At 39.2% G+C, this 21,922-nt stretch overlaps 1 protein-coding gene across 1 annotated transcript; it reads left to right on the top strand.

The window, feature by feature from the left end:
• The first annotated feature begins 3,503 nt into the window (after positions 1 to 3,503).
• Positions 3,504 to 16,279, top strand: LOC138399180 (zinc finger protein with KRAB and SCAN domains 8-like). The gene is made up of 4 exons (XM_069493779.1): positions 3,504 to 3,706; positions 5,530 to 6,463; positions 7,708 to 7,816; positions 15,581 to 16,279. Exon 2 carries the CDS (start codon positions 5,587 to 5,589, stop codon positions 6,394 to 6,396), a length of 810 nt encoding a protein of 269 aa, XP_069349880.1. The 5' UTR covers positions 3,504 to 3,706; positions 5,530 to 5,586; the 3' UTR covers positions 6,397 to 6,463; positions 7,708 to 7,816; positions 15,581 to 16,279.
• Positions 16,280 to 21,922: the final 5,643 nt, after the last annotated feature.

The raw sequence follows: 21,922 nt of genomic DNA, 5'->3' as shown, positions 1-21,922 counted from the left end.
ATCCGTTTCTTTAATGTGCCAAAGAAATAACTGCATTGCCCTATCATGTTTAAATAGTCAGTTTACAGAATGCTAGGTTTGGACATCATTTAGTGTTCCAACCCATTCTGTGAATGGAAACCCAGAGATGCCACATGGCTTGCACTGGGTCACCCATTAAGTTAGTGGTACAGGTGGAAATAGAATCCAGGTTTCCTGGCACTTTCCCCATTTCTTTTTCGGCTGGTTATGCCCTCAGTTCTGACCCTTGCTACGGTATGTTTTTAATTCATGCTCTACCATGGGATGGATGAGTTCAAACTTCCTGTTTCCACCTGTAATGTTTCATTTTAGGAAAACTTTTATCAGCTTTATGTCCAAACCAGTAAGTATACTTACTGGTGTTTTGAGTTAAATTCTTTAAGTAACCGGAGCGATTTTGCAGTATCGCAGTTATGTTTTGAAAGTCCTGCTCTTGGGTCTAGTCCTTAATCTTTGAGAAAGCATATGGGATATACAGCGTTGGCTTTCAGATCACTGATAATGAAGAACCAGAGTTCCTGTGACCCCGTGTGTCAGTTGAAAGGGATCTGTAGGGCCACAGTAGAGATGCTTTACCAGCTGCAGTGTTTTAAATTCCAAGATTCACAGGTGGTCCTACCCTGGGTAAAACTCAGGAGGCAAAAACCACCTTGGTGGGAACTGAGGTCGGAAATCAGAGCCATGCCGATGGCCCCGGGGTAGAGCCGCTCCGGGCTGGACCCAGTGTGCACCGCGGCTGGCAGCGGTAGCAGGTGTGCGCGCGGGACAGCCTCAGGCTAAGCGGGGCCCCGCCCCGGAAGTGCTGAGAAGAACTTCCGCCCCTGTGGAGAACGTTTTTTGAAGCTGGTTGCGGCTCCCCGGCAGATAGACTGGTATGCATTTGGGCGTTGGATGGGTGGGTGTTGCACTGCTGCAACCCTGCAGACCTCCTCTCTCTTGGCTAGCCTGAGTGGAGCGGTGGGTGGGGATTACGCCCAAATGCAACCTCCCCGGATAGGGTTTTTCTCGCCATTCAGAGGTACGAGTGCCCAGAGTTGGGACGGCTTCCCTCTTAGGGTTATAGCCCTGGTCTTTCCTGCCAGCTTCAGAGCTTCGTTGAGTCACAACTACAAGTTAGGTCAGTACAATTGCGCTTCTGGTACAATTGGTATCATTGCCCACCAGACCTTGGGCTCGCTTTTTCAAACAAAAGGGAGAAACTACAAATAATTGGAGATAAGTATTAGGAGCTCTAAATTTAGGAGAGGCTTCCTCTTCCACGTCCACTTCTTGTGCCCATAACATTTCCTTTGGAAAGCAGAATAGGCCTCTGTATTTCATCTTGGCAGTAATTGTTCACCTTTTCGCTTAGCGATCACTTCCATCCATGCCAGGGCCATCTTCCAGCTACCTCCATGGTAGTCTCTCAGGACGCCCTTCTGCCTCCTCCAGCAGTGCTCAGGGGCAATGACAGGGAGATTCCCATGGCAGACTTGCTGCACCAGCATGTTATCTGAGAGCCCTTTGTAAATTAGATCCTCATTTAACATTGTACTTTTTTCTCCGATAATCCTTAGTAACTAGTGTAACGGCTATGACAGTATTTGCTTTTTATTTGAGTAAAATAATGTTTCTTTTACAGAAGTGTTCCTGAAGAAAAGGCCCACGGAAGGAATTTTACTGAATTGCAGACTCTACAATTACGGGAAAGCTACGTAAGTGCCTCTTTAAAAGACCTGGTTTCCCTGGTCTCAAGGATTCTGTTAATGAGAAAACTCTCCAGGCTATAAGCTGGCTCCAGCAGCCCAGCTGACAATGGCTGAGGCCAGTTTCTGCCATTCCTGACTATCCTGCCTGAGAAGCACCAGGTCTGGGAGTGGGAGCAGCACTGGCTGGGGGAGGGATAGTTGTCCTTGCAGAAGTGGCTAAGCTGGACAACTTCAACAAATTGGGTGAATCCACACAGAGGTTGGAAAGGGAGGGGTATTTATCAAGTCCTCTTAAAACTTTTAGTGTCTTAGGGATTCTCTTTTCCTCTCCTACTTTTTAAGCATGTAAGTCTAAAACCAGACTACTTGTGATTTTGGCCGAGCCATTTAATCTTTCTGTGCCTCTATATCCTCATCTGTAGATGGGAATGATAAAAGCACCTGCCTAGAGTTGTTGAAGATTACATGAACAGTACCTGGTACATAGGAAGTGCTATCCAGGTATTTGTTTTAATTATTTCTCCCTCTTCTTACTTCCCTGGGATTGGCCTGTTCTGCTGATTTCTTCATTTCTACAGTGATTCCTTTATAAACTCACATGTTTAATTTTTTCCAGGTCTCAGCTCTCACACAGTCAGGAAGTGACTTGACAAGACATGCAGAGGGAGAATAACTCTCCAGTGTCACCCAGGAACATACCATCTAAATGTCAGTAACAGAGGCTCTTCCCTCTACAGGAGAGTTGTGTTAAACTTTGACATTCTGTGGTCTTCTGGTGGTTCTGGAAGTAAGGGACCTAAGGAGACTGAAAAAAAAAAAAGACACCTGCTATTTAACAGGATCGGCATAAGTGAGTTATGAATGCTTAGCAGAGTCTGATTAAGTTCAGAGTGAGGCTAGAGCAGGAGGAAATCCAGCTCAGCCCTGCCATTTCCATGATTTTTATTGTTTAGGAGCTCCATCTTTGCTGCCCTGTTGTCTGGGATATAAGGTGTAAGTATGCTTCCATGATTTTGCTTAAGATGCTTTGTTTTACCTCATAGGAGTTTTATTCTTTATGTGTGGGTCAAATTTATCAATCTTATTTATGACCTCTGGATATTGGCTCATAATGAGAAAGGCCTTCCTACCATGAGGTTATGTAAGACTCACTTTTTCCTCTGTACTTTTTTGGTTTGGTTGATAACATTTAAAACTTTGATTTATTTGGAATATTTCCTAGTGTATAGCATGAAGTAGGAATCCAATTTAATGTCTTTCCAGGTGATTATCCAGTTCTCTATATACATTTATTGAAGAGTCTACTCTGCTTTTTCTTATGTGTTACCTTTGTTATATGCTAAGTTCCTGCTGTGATTATGTCTGTATCTGGGCTTTATGTTCTGTACCATTTGTCTATCTCATAAGTACCACACTGTTTAAGTCTTAAGGCTTTATAATACGTTTAAAATCCTTTAGGGGAAGTGCCCCTTCAAATGCCCTTCTTTCTCAGTTTTCCCAGGTAGTCTTACTTGTTTATTTTTTTATGTCAACACTAAAACCTTCTAAAAAGCTGATATTTTTACTGGAGTGGTGTTAAATTTACAGACTGATTTTGGGATTAGTCTCTGAGGAGCCTGAGGAGCCATACTGGCTCACTGTGAGGCAAGCTCTATATTCAGTTATCATCCAAGTTATTTAATCTGTTGTCTGACCACGTAAATTTTATTTACTTTCTCAGTTTTCTTATATATGAGAGGAGAACTTTAATGTCTGCCCTGTAGGATAAAAGGAAATAAGAAGTGTAAAATGCCTTCTTTGGGGTAAATAGAATCCTTTCTTCACACCTCCCATGCCCACCCTATTCTTGTGGGCTCACGAACCACTGAGAGGGAAGCCTCCAAGATCCTAGAGTGGATCATCAGGTGCAGAAGCTCGGGATTTTGCAGAAATCGACTTCTCTGGGCCGACAGCTGTCTTCAATCATTGGGTCTGTTAGTTTAATCACAGTTTTCCAGGTGAGTTCCCTCTTGACTTTCTACTAGGGTTTTGGGCCCAGGGGTGAAAGTGAACGGCCACCTAGGAAGGGAGAAACTTCCTGCGCCAGGTCACCTGAGGCCTTCCCTTTCCGTCCCCTCATTCTTCTAAGCCTCTCCCCTCTTCCACCCTCTTTCTCACATTCTCTTTTCTCTTTCCTACCTTTTCCTATTTCCTTGTTCTCCTCCCTTGTCTTCTTCTCCCTCGCCCACCTTGCCCTGTGAACTGGCAGAGCTGACCCCCAGAGACCCTGAAAGAGAGGATGGCTGGAGCGAGAGGTGCTCTGCGCCTGAGAGCTTTACCAAGCCAGTATCTTGGGTCCAGCCCCTGGCAGTCTTTGAGGCTCAAAAGACTCTTAAACTCAAGAGTGATCCTGAGACCCTGACTCAATTTTTTGACAGGGCTGAGCATCCGAGGGCAGGATGGGGAAATGGAGACCTTATTTTCTTTTAGCCCTGGATCCTCAGCTCTCCTTTGCGTTGTTTTTTGGGTTTGGAGTTTGGGGTTTTTTTTTTTTTTTTTTAGAATTTTGCTTGTCGCTCAATGGGGATTTGACTGTTTTTGTCATAATACTGAGGTTATAGGTTTTGGGGAGGAAGACCACAGATGAAATGCCATTTTTATCATATCAAGGGTGCATACTGTTAACTTGACTTACCACTGTGGAGACATAGAACAATTTTTAAAATGGAAAAAGGCAGAGAGATAATTAGTGTAATTTGAATTTGGAGCAAATATTTCATCAAGTTCGGAGACAAAATTGGGTTTGTTCCCAGGGGATAAGAAAGTGGCAGCAATCCGGCCAGGCATAGGGTGAGGTGGCTGACACCTGTAATCCAACCACTCCCAGGTGGGAGAATTGCTTGAGGCCAGCAGTTCCAGACCAACCTGAGCAAGAATGAGACCCAGTCTTAGCTACAAAAAAAAAAAAAAAATTGCCCAGGTGTGGTGGCGTGCACCTGTAGTCCCAGATACTCGGAAGGCTGAGACAGAGGAATTGCTTGAGCCTGGGAGTTTGGGGTTGCAGTGAGCTGTGATGATGCCACTGCATTCTAGCGGGAGTGACAGAGCAAGACTCTGTCTCAAAGAAAAAAAAAAAAAAAGAGTGGCAGCAGTCCACCAAGTTCTCCACACAGCGGTCTGAACTATAAAGATGGAATTGCCTGGTGGGATCCCTTTCTTTGCAGAGGTGAAGGGTTTACTCTGTCACAATTCCAGAGGAGACAAAGTATGCCTGTTACTAAGATACTATTTATCATAGCAACAACAGCTGCAGCAATAGCAGTAGCATAGCAACAGGCAGAGCTTTTTGTGTTCCCGTCTCTCTTCCAGGTCAAGTAGTATGGATTCCTGTGGGTGGTAAAACGTGTTAATGATGTTATTGTCATTTTTCCAGACTTAGTGTATTTCTGTTTCTTTTGCCTCCTCTATTCCCGTACTCCTTCATCTGCTTTATCTGCGGATTTCTTCAGGGTTTTTTTGTTTCCCAGTTTAACTAAATAATGATTAAAAGTCTTTTAAAGTAGGAACTATATTATTTTTATGTTCACTTATATCCCAGATTGTGTGTTTTAGATACCTTTATAGAGGATAGATTTAAATAAACATTTGAGTCAGGTGTTCATAGTTTTTTGATGTTACTGGGTCATGGTATGAGTTGAATAAAAACATTTGACCTGGCTGCCATACAATTGGTGTGTCCTGGAATTACCAAACATGTTTGAGAGCCCTAGATGATATCACGTTATATAGCTTTAGCAACAGGGAGTAAAAGTACATTTGAAAGGTCTGTTTATTATTTCAGGAACCAATCCAGAGGTATGAACAAGGTCTCAACTCTGAAGGAAAGATTTTTGTAAGGATGGACCCACACCAGAAGATCCCCGGCATATATAATGGGGATACTTTACTGATTCCTGAGTATGAAAAAGTCTCTCGGTATGAGGACCAATTAGAAAGGCATGAGGGCAGACCCACAGAAGAAAGAAGGTATAAATGCAGTGAATGTGGAAAGAAGTTTGCCCAGAGCTCGGGCCTTGTTCGACATCGGAGAATCCACACTGGAGAGAAACCCTATGAGTGTGATCACTGTGGAAAAACTTTTAGCGTGCGCTCAACCCTAACTGTGCATGAAAGAATCCACACTGGTGAGAAGCCCTATACTTGTAATGAGTGTAAGAAAGCCTTCAGTGTTAGGGCACACCTGATTATACATCAGAGAATCCACAATGGAGAGAAACCTTATGAATGTAATGAGTGTGGCAAAGCATTTAGTGTGAGCTCAGATCTTATCAAACATCAGAGAATCCATACTGGTGAGAAACCTTATGAATGTGATGAATGTGGGAAAGCTTTCAGTGTGAGCTCAGCCCTCATCAAACATCAGAGGATCCACACAGGAGAAAAGCCATATGAGTGTAAGGAGTGTGGGAAGGCCTTCTATGTGAATTCAGCCCTTATTAATCACGAGAGGATTCACTCTGGAGAAAAGCCTTATGAGTGTGGAGAGTGTGGAAAAGCATTCAGCCAGATCTCAACCCTTATTCATCACCAGAGAATCCATACTGGAGAGAAACCATATGAGTGTGATGAGTGTGGGAAGGCTTTCCGTGGGAGCTCTAATCTTACTAAACACCAGAAAATACACGCCAAAGGAAAGTGTCATCAGTGATTTATGTGGTGAATATGTTCCAAAGGATTTTTGTTGCATCGGAAGATACCATCAAAAGAAGAGTATGGTAAAAGTTAATGCCTTAATTTACACTTTATCCCTTGGAATATTAAAAAAGTGAGAAGTCACTGGAAAGTGACTCCATCAGCATAATGACTGTGGCTTTAAAATCACATCTACTTCTGAGAATGTGGTTTTACAACCCATAAGGTAAAGCCATTTAAAAATCATACCATAATGTAGTTTATGTTGGCTTAGTAGAAGCAGACTGCAGTAATTCAAACATTTTTATTTCTCTTACATCCAAGCCTTTTGTTTTGTTGGTACCAGTATTATAGATGAAACATTAAATTTTGAAATTGGAAACAATGTTGGTTAGAGAGGGACCACATATCCTCATTGAATCTAGAAATATCAACCTGTTCATCTTCTTTTTGCCTTTGATGTATCTCTGTGCTCTCAAGGATGATTAAATGCTGTCCACCAGACCATAACCTAACTTCCTAACCCTAATCCCCAAACTTTGTGTATGCACATGTAAAACTCAGGAGAGAAACAAACACTTTAAAATGATTTTGTTATTATTTTTCTATTTTAACAGTAATTTCTCACTCCTGAGTAACAAACCTGAAATTTTTGATCCCTGAAATTTAACTCATATGAGGTTCAAGATGACTACCAAATTGATAGAAATTATAGATTGCCTTGAGGGTCCACAGTTTAAACAGGTAGGAGAGAACACTGTCTGGGAATGAAATGATGTTCTCTTCTTAGAGTAGGGCTCTGTGTTGCAAATGGATGCACAGTTTCCCTGAATTCTCTTTCAATACTTCAGCTGTAAGACACACTAGACTTCATGAAGCTCTGAGCCAACTTGTAGCCAGGAGGCACTAAGGTCATAGATGCATGTGAAAAAGCACATTATGAAGCCTCTGGTATTGGGATAGTGCCAGGTACCTTGTCCAAGTAGTATTAGGCCTGGATGTGGGGATTGAAAGCAGAGAAGGTCATGGTTCTGGAGCTCAAATTGAGGAGATAGGATGTCACTCAGGGAATGGGGCATGTGAGAAAGTAAAGCATATACTATACTTAAACAGGCAGAAATGAAGGGCCTCAGTAGAATACCAGGAAGTTCTCTTTGCTATGCTGGGTTCAAGTGTGAATTCCTTTGCCCTACTTCCTTCTTATCTTTGCCAGTTGAGGGAGATTGTGGTTTCTCTTTGATCTGCCCTGTCACCCCATTTCTGTGCTATTATCTTCAATGTTTTTAGTGTTTACCTTTTTGACCCAGCTGTCTTGGTTTGTTCCTAGGATGGAGGTTTGCAGACAGAGTAATCTGGGTGGAGAACACCTGAGATCAACAATGAGGTGATGCCACATCCTACCCCAAACCACACAACTAAATACTAAGCAGTGAATGGTGAGTATTCTGAAGACTTTGAAGGAGCAGATATTCTGGAAAGAGAAATTTCTTTGATTGAAGAATTTGTTTAGCGATCAGGATATGTGTACCATAGTTACTCCTTTTGAGCTCAAATAAAGGCATTAATAATGATTTGTTTTAAGATGGGCCTTGTGTTGGTGCTAGGAATACAAAAATAAATGAAAAAAAAGCACCCTACTCTCAGGGGACTTACAGTCTATTTGAAGGCAAGGAGAAGAGAGTAGATAGAAAACAATGATTACAGTGATGTAGCCCCTGGATTTGTAGAGTACCTTGCACTGAAGAAAATATAACAACAATTCGTGAGACAGTCTTTGGAGGAGGATGAAAGCTTGGAGAAAAATGAGTTTTTTGAGCCACCTGTGTGAAAAAGAAGAATGAGGGAAGGTACGGTGGGAATAGCATATGAAATAGCACAGTGCATCTGGGTGAAGAGAATGAAGTTTTCAAGGACTGATCAGAGAATGCATATATGAAAGTAGCACACCATGACCAGACCATGAAATTCTTGTTTACTGTGCTAAAAAGTATGAAACATATACTCTAGGCTGGTGTTTTTCAAACACTTTGTGGAATAAGAAATGCATTTTATGTTGTAACCATTGTTGGGAGAGACAATCCTCCTTGGGCCTCTTGCACTCCTACATGTCTTGCTGAGTGTGCCAACACTGCACGGGCATGACAACTCTTTTACCTAGGCTGCTTCTCAGCATTGTTTATGCAGCTGGTATCCTTGAGAGATGAGGTAACGTCTCTTGGACAAAGTAAGCTTACTAAGCTTCCTTCTTGGTCATTTGTTGTTCTTTTAGAAAGTTCCTATTATAGTCTTATATATGTTCTAAGAATTATTTACATACTCTAGATATGAATCCTTTTCACAGGGGATACAAATATCATCTCCAACTCTATGGCTTGTCTTCTTATTCTCTTAATGGTATCTTTTGATGAATATTAGTTTTTAATTTTAATATAGTCCTGGATCAATTTGTTTCCTTTTTTATGTATATGTCTTATTTTGTGTTTTTTGAAGAATTTATTCTCTGCCTTGAAATCATGAAGATAATTTCTGTAATCTTCAAAAGTTATCTAATTTTCTTTTTCATTTATATCTATAATCCATTTGAAATTGATTTTTGTGCATGAGTGAGGTAGAGTCAAATTTCATTCTTCTTCATACAGATACTCATTTGATCCTGCATTACTTATAGGAAATACTGTCATTTCCCACTGTTCTACAGTGCCAATTTCTCATAAATTAATTTGCCATAAATGCATGGGTCTTTGGTTTCTCTATTATGTTCCATTGGTTTACTTGGCTATCCACGCATCAATACCAGATTTCCTAATTATTGTAGCTTTACATCATTTTGGTATCCAGTGGAGCAAATCATCCCACCTGAGGAGTCAGGCTCCAGGTCAAATTTCTATATGTGATTTTTCAAACCTGACCGTAGACAATTATGAAGGCCTTACACCTCATCGAGCAAAGCTACCCTACCCATAGCAGATTTTGGGCACAGCCAATGCATTGCATTCTCTGAAAGGAGTTATAGTCAAAGACTCAGACCCCTCAGTTAGCCATGCTCTTAGACATATAATACCTACATTCCTAGTCTGGGTAGTTCCCTTAGGAGGTCTCTTTATTAGAGGCCTTCCCTAAGCAATTTGGAGGCCCCCTTATTGAGATCAGGAAACTTGAAGACACTTTTCTCCTCTCCTAGCACTTTTCCCTTTTCCCATCCCCAGGTCCATAAAACTGCTTGGGTCTTTTGTTTGGGGCTTTCTTGGTAGTGAGATGGTCCTCATATCTATGCTGATTCATCTATCCCTTGCCTGGCTCAATTCCATGAGTAAGAATGGAATACTGTAGGAGCCAGCACTTTGTTTGAGCCCCTTGTTAATGCTATTGCTGATGAAAACTTGACTGATACTTTATCATTTTGGCCTGTTTTACCTGACTGCTACAACACCTGGCAGCTCAGCCCTTTCCAGATTAGCTCAGTTCTTGATACCACCTTCTTTTCCTCCTTTATAAGTGTCTTGGCTGTTTCTGGTTCTTTGCATGTATGTACAAGTTTTAGAATCAACTGTCCAGTTCTACCCACTCCCTCCAAAAAAGTATATTGGCATTTTGATTGGGATTGTATTGAATCTATAGATTAATGGGGAGAATCAACATTTTTATGTGAGTCTTCTAATCCATAAACATGGTGTAGCCTTCCATTTCTTTAGGGTCTTGTTTAATTTTTCCCAATTATACTTTATGGTTTTTTGTGCAGAGGTCTTGAACATCTTTATTAGATTATTTATTACTAGGCATTTGATATTTTCCCATGTAATTATTAATGATATCATTTTTTTAAATGTTTACTTTTTATTTACAGAGACTTATAGTTGATTTTTATATATTGACTTTGTATCCAGCATTCTAATTTATATGTAGATATTTTTGGTTTTTATATATACCATTTGCAAATAATGACAATTATATTTTTTTCTTTCCAATTTTTATACTTTTTTTTCCTTATTACACGAGTATGAAATCCAGTACCGTGATAAAAAGAAGTAGTGATAGCTGGCATCCTTGTCTGGAAGGCATACTGTTACTTTAGCTCCTTTCTCCAGTTATCCATCTTGAGATTAGCCCTCTCCTATACCTCCAACATTTTTCAGACTTGGAAATTCCAAGTCTATGCTGACCATTTACTTCTTGGGCTGCACATTCAATGGAGGAGAAATAGTTTCTCAGAGCTTCCAGTCCCATAGGCTCAAAAGAAATGATTTTCTGATTTGTTACTCTCAGACCTTGTGCCCTTCTAATGGATGTGGTTTTGGTAATACAAGTTGGCCCTCCTTATCCGCAGGTTCCGCGTTTGTGGATTCAACCAATCATGGATTGAAAATATTCAGAAAAAAACAATAAAAAATAATATAAATTTTAAAAATACAGTATAACAACTATTTATATATAATTTACATTGATTTAGGTATGATAAGTAATCTAGAGATGATTCAAAGTATACTGGGAGGATATGCATAGGTTATATGCAAATACTGTGCCATTTTATATAAGGGACTTGAGCATCCTCTGGGTTCCTGGAGCCAATCCCCCACAGATACCGGGGGACAACTGTATATAGTCAATTCTCATTGTTAATAGTAGTTGGGTTCTATAAAGTTGCTGCAAATACTGAATTAATACTTAACTGTTGTTCCTAGAGGAAATGCAGGGTTATATTCTTTTCAGCCTCTAGTCACAACATTTTCCGTCAATCAAAATGTCATTTGCATTGTATACATTTGTTTGTCAACATTGTTGTAAAACAACCCAGTCTCATCAGGATTAGAAAGCAGCTCTTCCACATAACTCTTTTCCTGTATAACACTGCACAGATACATTAAAAATATTCCACAGCCTGCTGATCTGTAGAACCTACCTCACCTGCAAATTTAATGTTTTCCACACTATTGATGTGCAAGTCAACCAGCACTAGCTGAGAAGGGCTTAACATTTTCCTGACCCTGGTTAACTTGTGTAAATTTCTTTGGCTTTCATCCTCAAAACAATGCTGTCCACTATGCTTTTTTTTTTTTTTTTAAATCAGTTGTCATCTCATGAATCCTAAATTTAGCCAGTTTTCATCACACACAATAAATGTTGCTTTAGCACTTTACAGAGTGGCCTCATGTGCAGATCACCAAATTTCCTCTTCCTTTTTCTGGATGTACCACATTACTGATTCATTAACATTATATTCATAGCCAATAGTGGTATAATTCGTACATGAATGAAGCTTGTCTGACATACTTATTTTCACTGTAAGGCATATCACAGTCTTCTTGCGCTTAGGAACACTAGACAGTACTTTAGCACTCTACTTGGGGACCATTTTAAACAGCAAAATCACCTGCAAAAAGCACAGAAAAGTAGCACTAATTATGCCCCAAAAAGACATTTGTTTGTAGTATGATTGCTGAAACAAGATTGCAGAGTATTACTTGTTTGATCTCTTCTGCTGGTATATTAGTTTCACAGGGCTGCTGTAACAAATTACCACAGACTTGTTGGCATAAAAAAATATAAATTTATTCTCACACCATTCTGGAGGCCAAAAGTCCAAATCAAGGTGTTGGCAGGTCCATATTCCCTCTGAAGGTTCTAGGGAACAATCCTTCCTGGCCTCTTCTAACTTCTAGGAATCCTAGGCTTGTAGCCACATCACTCAAATCTTAAGCCTCTATCTTCACACTGGCTTCACTTCCTCTCTGTCTTCTTTTTTATCTCTTTTAAATCTTTTCTTGTCACTGGATTTAGAGCCCATCTAGATAATCCAGTATAATCTCATCTTGAGATCATAAACTTAATTACATCTGTAAAGACCCTTTTCTCAAGTAAGGTCATATTTGCAGGTTCCAGGGATTAGGAAATAGACATAAGTTCCTGGGGGGCCATTCAGCCCACTACAGATGATACATTTCTCTCCTCTCAGAGATAAGTTGATTAATACAATTGAGCACTGAAGTTGATTTGAAGTTTTCTGGCAAGTAAGATGAAATGAAAATATGTTGTTTTATATTGTTTTTCATTTGTCCAACAAAAGAAAGCAATTATATTTGACTACACAGGTGAACTTTTTCCAGGAACTAAATTCAAATAAACATATTGCTTGAGTCCCTTTGTAAAGGATATTGAATAATAGAGTGGACATTGTCTTCAATTATAGTTCTAAAAATAAAAATACTTAAAATGGATCATAGTAAACCCTAAAACAGTCCCATAAAATCTTAAGTGTAAACTTGTTAATAAATTACAACATATTGGCCAGGTGTGGTGGCTCACACCTGTAATCCTAGCACTCTGGGAGGCTGAGGCAGGAGGATCACTTGAGGTCAGGAGCTTGAGACCAGCCTGAGCAAGAGTGAGACCCCATCTCTACTGAAAATAGAAAAATTAGCCAGATGTGGTGGTGCATGCCTGTAGTCCCAGTTACTTGGGAGGCTGAGGCAGGAGAATCAGTTGAGCCCAGGAGTTTGAGGTTGCTGTAAGCTAGGCTGACGCCACAGAATTCTAGTCCAGGTGATAGAGTGAGACTCCGTCTCAAAAAAAAAAAAAAAAAAAAAATACAACATACCTATAGAAAAATGCCCAAATCATAAACATACAGTTTTATCAACTTAAAGTAAGTGAACGCACTTGTGTAACCCACATCCAGCTCAAGAAACAGAATCTTTGCAACATTGCAGAACCCTCTTCCCCATGATCCCTTCTAACACGAATGACTTTTGCCTGTTTTTCAACTTTGTACATCATGTACTTTCTTGTATCTGGCTTATTTCTCTTGAGATTATGTTTGTGAGATTGATCCATGCTATTGAGTGTAGTTTTAGTTTATTCTCCTATGAAATGTCTAACTCAGTGAAACATTTCTACACGTGGCTAAGAGAGTATGTTCATGGATTTGCTTTATGTAATAATCTTGCTTTATATGATAATTAAAAGGGTTAGACTTAAAGAATCTAAATGGATGGAAGGTTAAATGATTATTAAGATAGTGTCCCTCAAATTTCAGTTGGCTTAGGCAAGTATTGGGTAGAGATTCATGATTAAATTCTTGGAGAAGAACTTGTGATTACATATTCTGTGTAGCCATGTCAGATTCTTTTTGTAATAATTTAGGGGATAAATGGATGAATAGATAACTGAACTTCATTCTTGCCCAGACATAAGGCCAACTCACTTCAGCATGTGCATGAATAGTAGAGGAATTTCTAAGTAAAGCAGTTTATTCCTCAGGAAAAAAAAAACTCTGAATCTGGTCAGTCACAGCTTGGGTGCTTAGTTGGGATTCCAAAGTTCTTTATCAAAAAGTATGAAAGAGGCCATAAAAGCCTGGGAAATGTTTAGAACAAGTCTTACTTGATGGCTGCTCAGTTCATTAAAACATCTGAGATTGAGCTCTATTGATGTCTAATAAGCATACTTCCATTTCCATAACTACTTACAATTTTTCCCTTCTTCCACTTCCCATAACACATTGTTTTTTCCTTAGGACATTCACATTCTGTTTTACTTCATTATCTGTCTCTTTTATCTTGCTTATTTGATTATGAGTTCTTTGATTACAGGAATTATCACTCCTTAAGAATTCTCTGCAGCCCCTAGAGTGGTGAATGGCTTGAGATTGTACAAGTCAGTTTGGGCTAATTATGATCAACAAGCTTTTTATTATGTAACCAACAACTCCCCAAATCTCAGCAGCTTACAATAACAAAGGTTTTTCTTATTTATCTTGCATTTCAGTTATGGATCATCAGGTACAGTTCTGCAATACATTTTCTCTACTCTAGGATTCAGATTAGAGGAGTAGTCCTACCTTGACTATGCTGCTCTTGTGGCAATAGAAAAAACAATGGTAGGACCACATGATGGCTTCTATTCAGGAGACCTTGTGTCACTTCTACTTACATTTCATTGGCCAAAACAAGTAAACATGACCACCTACTATCTATGGGTGAGTAAAATAATCCTTTCAAAAAGGGCAGTGAATAATTAAGAACAACATTATTAAGATATGTATCTGCTTGGATAGCCAATATTTATGGTGTGCTTTATTTACCAGGGCTTTTTCTGAATGCCTTATGTGTATGTTTTTGTCAATGAAAAACGGTGCTGTGAGACAGATACTTCTGTATTCCCATTTTATAGCTGAAGAAGTTGAGGTACAAAGATATTGAATAACTTGACCAAGGTTATGCAGCTAGAAAATGGTAGAGCCAGGAATTGAAACCAGAAGTCTGACTCTACAACCTGTTCTTTTAACCACTGTGCTGTATTATGCGAGTTTTAATCTGAAGATTTATGTTCATGTACCACATTGGGCTTTAAGAGGCAGTGAGTTGTGCTAGTAAAAACTCTAAAAGTGAGATTCAAGAGCCTTGGTCTCAACCTGTCTTTACCTGTAATAATCATACTACCTAGGCTAATACCACCTAGCTGGGCCTCAATTTCTACATCCTTAAAACAAGGGAGACAGACCAGATACTCCCTAATACTCTTCCCAGATTTGTGATTTTTATAATCTCTCCAAGGTATTTTACACAGTAAAATACCTTGTGATGATAGTAAAATACCTTGTGGTGATCTCTTCTTTCATCTGCTGCTTTCTTTTTTTTCGTTTCTTTTTATTTTTATTTTTTGCTGTTTATTTGAACATCTGGGTGCAGATGGGTGGAGGCTGAAAAAGGCATCCACCCTGCTGCTTTCTATATTATTATGTTCGTAGTAGATCTTGAATCTCCCCAGTCCGTTCCTTCTCTTTTACATCTCAGGCTTTACATTAGTGATAATAGTACTGCTAATATTAGCTACCATTTATTGAGACCTACTCTGTTCCAGATACTTTTTCTGGCTCTTTAGGTAAGTTATTTCATTTAAAAGTACAGATACTATTTAAAAAAGAAGCAAAGCTGAACAAAAGTAATGTTCTGAACATCCATTTTGAGAACATTAAAAAAGAAAACAGGAAAATAAACCCAAAGAAAGCAGAAGGAAGAAAATATTAAAAATAAGAGCAGAAATTGATGAAAAAGCAAACATATTTTTACTTAGAGCTTTCATGTATAAAGAACTATGTTTATGTAAGTGCTCTCTGTAAATTACTCTCATATATGTTACATTTGAATCCACCTATCTGCCTTCAGGAAAAAGATGCTAATTACATGATTAACCTCTTCTTTCAGATGGTGACTCCTGTCCTTAAACAAGAAGTTTATTCCAAAGCAGAGTTTTCCAGAAGTTCAACAGAGAGGGTGCTGTCTGGGGAAGTAAATAGGAACATTGCTCAGAGACCCTACACTGAACAAGTCCGTGGGCTTCTAAATAGTTTATCCAAGTGATGGGGGAGCCCCTTTGAAGAAGCACAACAGACACTGCCTCAAGCTAAGGGGAGTATTTGCTGTGAAATTCAGTCCTGCCAATGCTGTGGGAGTAGGAAGCCCTCCATTCAGCTTGCACATGATATTCAACTTCAGCAACTATAATAAAAGAAGCAGCATCTCTATGTAAAGTGAGTGGCAAAAGTCATTGGTCCAAAATATTTCTTCCTAACAAAACAAACCCTGGCACCAGCAGCCCTGACTTAAACACCAGCATGTCCGAACAGGAGGGAAAGCCCTATGAGTATCCTCAGCCTGGAAAGACCTTCAGCATAAAACCCAAGTCCTGTTACATAGAGAAGCCATCCTGGAGAGGAGTCCCATGAGAGTAAAGAATGTGGCAGAACCTTCAGATATTGGATCTTGTCACACATCAGAGAAGCCTTGTGGATATCTTCAGTGTGGGAGGCCTTCTTTGTGAGCTCCAGTCTTATTAACCATAAGTAGATTCATTTTGGACAGGTACCTTATCTATGTCATGGGTGTATCAAAGCCTTGAAGTACTGTGACAGCCTTATTAAACATCAGACAATCTGCATAGGAAAAAAACTCTATGGATGTGAAGAGTATAGTAAAGGATTCATTGTTGTTCACCCACCAGAGAATCTGCACTGGAGTGCACCACTACAAATGTAGCATGGGAGGGAAGGCCTTTATTTGAAAGCTAGCACTTATTAATCATCAGAAAACCCATGCTGGAGAGAAAAATCCATAAATATAAAAATATGGGAAGGCCTTCACTAAAAGCTCAATCTTACATATCAGAAAATCCACACTGGAACATAATGCTATACATGTGGCCACATAAGCTCCCATGTAAGAGGAGCTTACAGTGTTAGTTCAGTGCTTACAAGGCATCAAGATTCCATATGGAGGAAAGGTCTTTGAATATAAATAATGTGGTAAAGCTTTCAGTCAAAGCTCAGATCTTATCAAACATCAGAGAGTTCACATTGGCTGGAAGCCTTATGACTGGGACAGATGTGGGCAAATGTTTTGATGAACTCATCCTTTACCAAACATCAAAGGACACACAAAAATGAACCTTAATAATCAAATGTAGTAGAGGCCAGGCGCAGTGGCCCACACCTGTGATCTTAGCACTCTGGGAGGCCGAGGTGGGAGGATTGCTTGAGCTTAGGAGTTTGAGACCAGCCTGAGCAACTAAAAATAGAAAACTTAGCTGGGTATCATGATGCTCACCGATAGTCCCAGCTCCTCAGGTGGCTGAGGCAGGAATGTCATTTGAGCCCAGGAGTTTGAGGTTGCACTTAGCTATGACACCACTGCACTCCACCCAGGGCAGAACAACAGAGCAAGACTCTGTCTCAAAAAACAAACAAACAAACAAGAAAAAAAAAAAACAGTGGTGTAGGACTTTTTCAACATTAAATATCACTATTTAAGAAAAAAAAAATGCATATAATCACTTTAACTGACATTTTATGGGATTCAAAGCAAGTGGTGTTTAAAAAAAAAGACTTTGTCCTGTTACTTCATGGGCAGAGTTGAGGAATTAAATTTCTGTGACAGATCTTGATGGATATTTAATTGTCTTTTTGGCATAGCTAGCTTTTCATTTTCTATAGTATTAAGTAGAGAGTAGGGGGTAAGTCTTTGTAACACGTCACAACTTGCATAATCTAAACATTGATTACATTTATTGTTTTTTGTTTGGAATGTATCATCGTGCTAGTTAAAATAATTTTTCTAAGAAGGATTTTTGACATTGATTCTTGGAACCCAATAAATATATCCCTCCTTCCAGACTTACTGTGTTTTACTTTTTATGATGTTAGTCAATCTGGAAAATACTGCAAATATATGTGTGTTTTGGCAAACCATTTCCAAAAATATCCTATCTTTTTATTAAAACAAAAGATATAGAAATATAGGTCAGCTTTATTAATTTCCAATGTGCTGAACAACAGACTGAATTTGCCTTGTTCAGTTTTGTGTCTCTGACATACAGAATGATGACATAACAGAGAAAGCTTTCAAAACATGCTTGTTGAATGACTGCTCTAGGAGTTCTGTTTATGGATTTATTTATTTATTTATTTATTTTTGGAGACAGAGTCTTGTTCTGTTGTCCAGGCTAGAGTGCGGTGGTGTCAGCCTAGCTCACAGCAACCTCAAACTCCTGGGCTCAAGCAATCCTACTGCCTCAGCCTCCCGAGTAGCTGGGACTACAGGCATGCGCCACCATGCCCGGCCTTTTTTTCTATATATTTTTAGTTATCTGGCTAATTTCTTTCTATTTTTAGTAGAGACGTGGGGGGGGCGCGGGGGGAGAGGGGTCTTGCTCTTGCTCAGGCTGGTTTCGAACTCCTGAGCTCAAAAGACAACCGCCTGCCTCAGCCTCCCAGAGTGCTAGGATTACAGGCATGAACCACTGTGCCCGACCAACAAAGTCTCTAAAATCTTTTTTCCCTAGCTTTGAGATATAATTGACAAATAAAATTGTATAAATTTAAGGTGTACAATGTGATGATTTGATATATGTATATACTGTGAAGTGATTACCACAGTCAAGTTAGTTACATGTATTTGTTGTGGATGCTGCTATTTCTTTTTGTATTCTTTTGACCCTTCTCCTTTGTGGTCCTTCAGCATTTCTGCTTCCTTCTCCTTTGTGGTCCTTCAGCATTTCTGCTTCTTGAGGTCATTATCATCACATACCCTGAATATCCTGGTGATACAGTGGCTTTCAGGTTTTGAACAAGGGCCCACCAAATCTGTTAGTGTGCATACTATGGAAAGAAGACTTTAGTGGGATGAGTAGGGAAATTATGTTGTTTTTAGTTACCTAAATGAGGGGTAGGCTAGGTAAATTAAGTTTTAAAATCACAACTCAATGACATGACTTGTTTTGTTTACCTGCTCATCCATTGGTGAGGGAGGGAGTCCCACCCTAGGATTCCGAGGATGGCCAAATACATGACACTGGCATTTAACAGATGCGACTGACAATAGTTTAATAGTCACTTATATAATACTTACAGCCCAGGGCCACTCAGGAGCAAAGTAAACAAGCAGAGGCTATGGGATGCAGGCTTTCTAGTAACAAGAGAGTGAGGTGACACCTGGTTTCCACAGAGGGATGTGATCGGCTTGTTTGAATAATTTTGTGGGTGATGTAACCCGTTAGGTTAAGGACCAAGTGGAGTGCAGCTGGTCCAGTTGATGGGGAGTGAGGGTGGTACTAGCCCAGCAGGGAACTTTTGAGGCTCAAAGATATCAAAGCAGCACATGACATTTTAAAACTGCTCACTTTAACTTAGGGAAAAAGTATAGTTTTTCAGAAAAGAAGATTTATGATATATATCTTTGTTCCCAACTCTCTTTATTTGTATGTCCTCTTTTTTTTTCTTTTTAAAGCTCAGTGATACACATCTCTCCTCCAGTTCCTCTCTAGGGGGGAAAAAAAATCCCAGAAATACCCCTGACCATCCAGCACTCCAGTTGCACTTGCTCAAATATTGGTGGTGGAATTGAAGAGATGTCAGGTACTGGAGTCTATAAGGCTTCCTGCTGTATGTTCTGATTTCTTACGCTAAAAGCTATGATACCTCAAGCTCTCAGTTCCCTTACTGTTCACTATAATGCGGATGCTTATTAGGCTTTAGTTTATCCCTTTAACCTCTGGAATAGGCAGTTTGAAAAACATGGGTGTTGTCTTCAACACTGACTTTAAATGAAATATGCTTTTCACTATTAGAAAGATGTGAAAAATTAGAAAATTTATACCAGTGAAATAAAAATTAGGGTATTTCACTATATTCATATTTTTATGGAGATAGTATAAATAACACAGCAAGCAAGAAAACTCCAGAGGTGCTAACTGTTCACCCTTACTATATCAAAGCACTTATTTCATTTTGCCTTGTTTCAAGGTTCCAGTTGGAAATACTGGGGAAGTTGAAATTGTCCGCCAGATGGAACAGTCCATAAATATCTATGACAAAAATAAGAATTTTGGCAGAAAGAAGTAGAGAGAACATTAAATTTTCCTGAAGCTAGACACCTTGAAATTTCAAATATAGATCCAAGAGTTTCCCAGATCTGTACATGTATATTTGAGGAATTTGCAACCAATTGGATGTATTCCCCCATGAAACATGCAGATTTCCTTAGCTTTCTGGTAGTGGAACCTGTGCCAGATCTGAAAACTGACATTCTAAGGATCAGATACATTTGGCAGACACTATGTAGCTCATTCAGTGTTTTTTAAAACTTGAATTATTCACCAACCATTAATAATTTAGATATTTTAAATAAAAATCTGGATTTTTTATTTTTTTTGACACAAGATCTCACTCTGTCACCTAGGCTACAGTGCAGTGGCATGATCATAGCTCACTGCAGCCTTCAATTCCTGGGCTTAAGCAATCCTCCCACCTCAGCCTGTCTGGTATAATAGCTGGGACTACAGGCTCATACCACCACACCAAACTAATTTAATTTTTTTTTTTTTTTTTTTTTTTGTAGAGATAGGGGTCTCACAATGTTGCCCAGGCTGGTCTCAAACTCCTGGCCTCAAGCCGTCATCCCTTCTCAGCCTCCCAAAGAACTAGGATTATAGGCATAAGCCATAGCGCCCAGCCAAGATTTCTACATTATCTTGAAAGATTAAGATCTGGCATCACTCGGCTAGACCTCTGTAGATGCACTCTTCAGTTCATTCCAGTCCCTACCTTCCAGCTTCATTTTCTGTCTGGGCCTTAGAGGCATTGAATTTGCGTCTTAGAATAATGATGACCTCAAAAGAGGATTTTATTTAATGGCAGAGAAAACTAAACAGAAACAAGGTAAAGTCACTCTTGACCATCTTAACAGGTTATTTGCAAAAAAATGGGAAACCATAAATTGAGGAAAATTTTAAAAGATGTTTCTTGATTTAGTTTAAGTAAAAGTAATAAAACATACTATGTCAATAATTTGACTTTTATGGCCTTTTCTAACCTCAGAGAATTGAAAGCATTTTCAAAAGTAGATATAACAGCTCTCTCCACAGTAATTTAGCTAGTACACATTTCTGAAGATATTAAGTATTTAAAGAATGATTACTCCACCTATGTGTGTCATGTATTTTATTAAGGGTATATACAAAAGATGAGTAAAACATGGATTCAAAGTTGTTGAATTTACAATCTAGTAGGAAAGACAAATGAACACAGATCAAAAAATTCTGCCTGGGAGAATTGGGAAAGTAAAGAAAATGGACATTAGGTGGGACTTTAGGGATAAATAGGATTTTGAGATTGCATTAGTCAGGGTCTCCAGAGAAACAGAATATTAATTTATTAATACTCTATTATTTAATACTATAGTATTAACTATATATTATTATGTGTACATATAGGGAGAGAGATTGATTGATTTTTAAGGAATTGGCTCATGTGACTGTGGAGACTACTAAATCCAAAATCTGTAAGGCAGGCTAGCAGGCTAAGAACTCAAGCAGGATTTCTATGTTACATTCTGGAGGCAATATTCCTTCTTCCAATGATATGTTTTTGTTCTCAAAGTCTTTAACTGAATAGATGAAGCCCATCCACATTATAGAGGGTAGTCTCCTTTCCTTAAAGTCAACTGATTGTAAATATTAATTGCAACTACAAAATACCTTAACAGTAGCATATGGGCACACAGCCTAGCTAAGTTGACACATAAATTTTAACCATAACAGATTTGTAGGGAAAGGAGGAAGAAGCTGTTAACAACATATGAGTAACTGATATTTCACAGAGGTGGTATATGCAGTTTCTTTTAAGGTTGCTGGGTAGAGTAGTAGGTTATATCAAAACTTGTGTTCTGGGCTGTTTACATCAAAATTATGCTTTATTTGCTGGAGTATAACTCCTGTGGAAGAGTTCATTTTAAAGAAATTCAAAGCATTGCTCAGGTAACAAAACCATAGAGGAACAAAACCAGGAACGTGAGTCCATCACGAGGAAAATCTCTTCCCAACTCACTCAATGCACCTTAAAAAAGGGAAGTAACTGGGTTGGTGAAGTGGATAGATTGGAATAGCTTCCTTGGGTTCATTACGGCATCTATCCATTTTATAATTTACCTATCCGGTCCTTTAATTTACTTCAATGCTTGGGACAGAGAGAGTGAGGGATTTATTTAAAGTGGAAC

This window comes from Eulemur rufifrons, chromosome 18 (assembly GCF_041146395.1).
Source record: "Eulemur rufifrons isolate Redbay chromosome 18, OSU_ERuf_1, whole genome shotgun sequence".
In the NCBI taxonomy this organism is placed as follows: Eukaryota; Metazoa; Chordata; class Mammalia; order Primates; family Lemuridae; genus Eulemur; species Eulemur rufifrons.
Note: the sequence above shows the minus strand (reverse complement) of the source record. Positions and strands in the feature narration are given on the sequence as shown.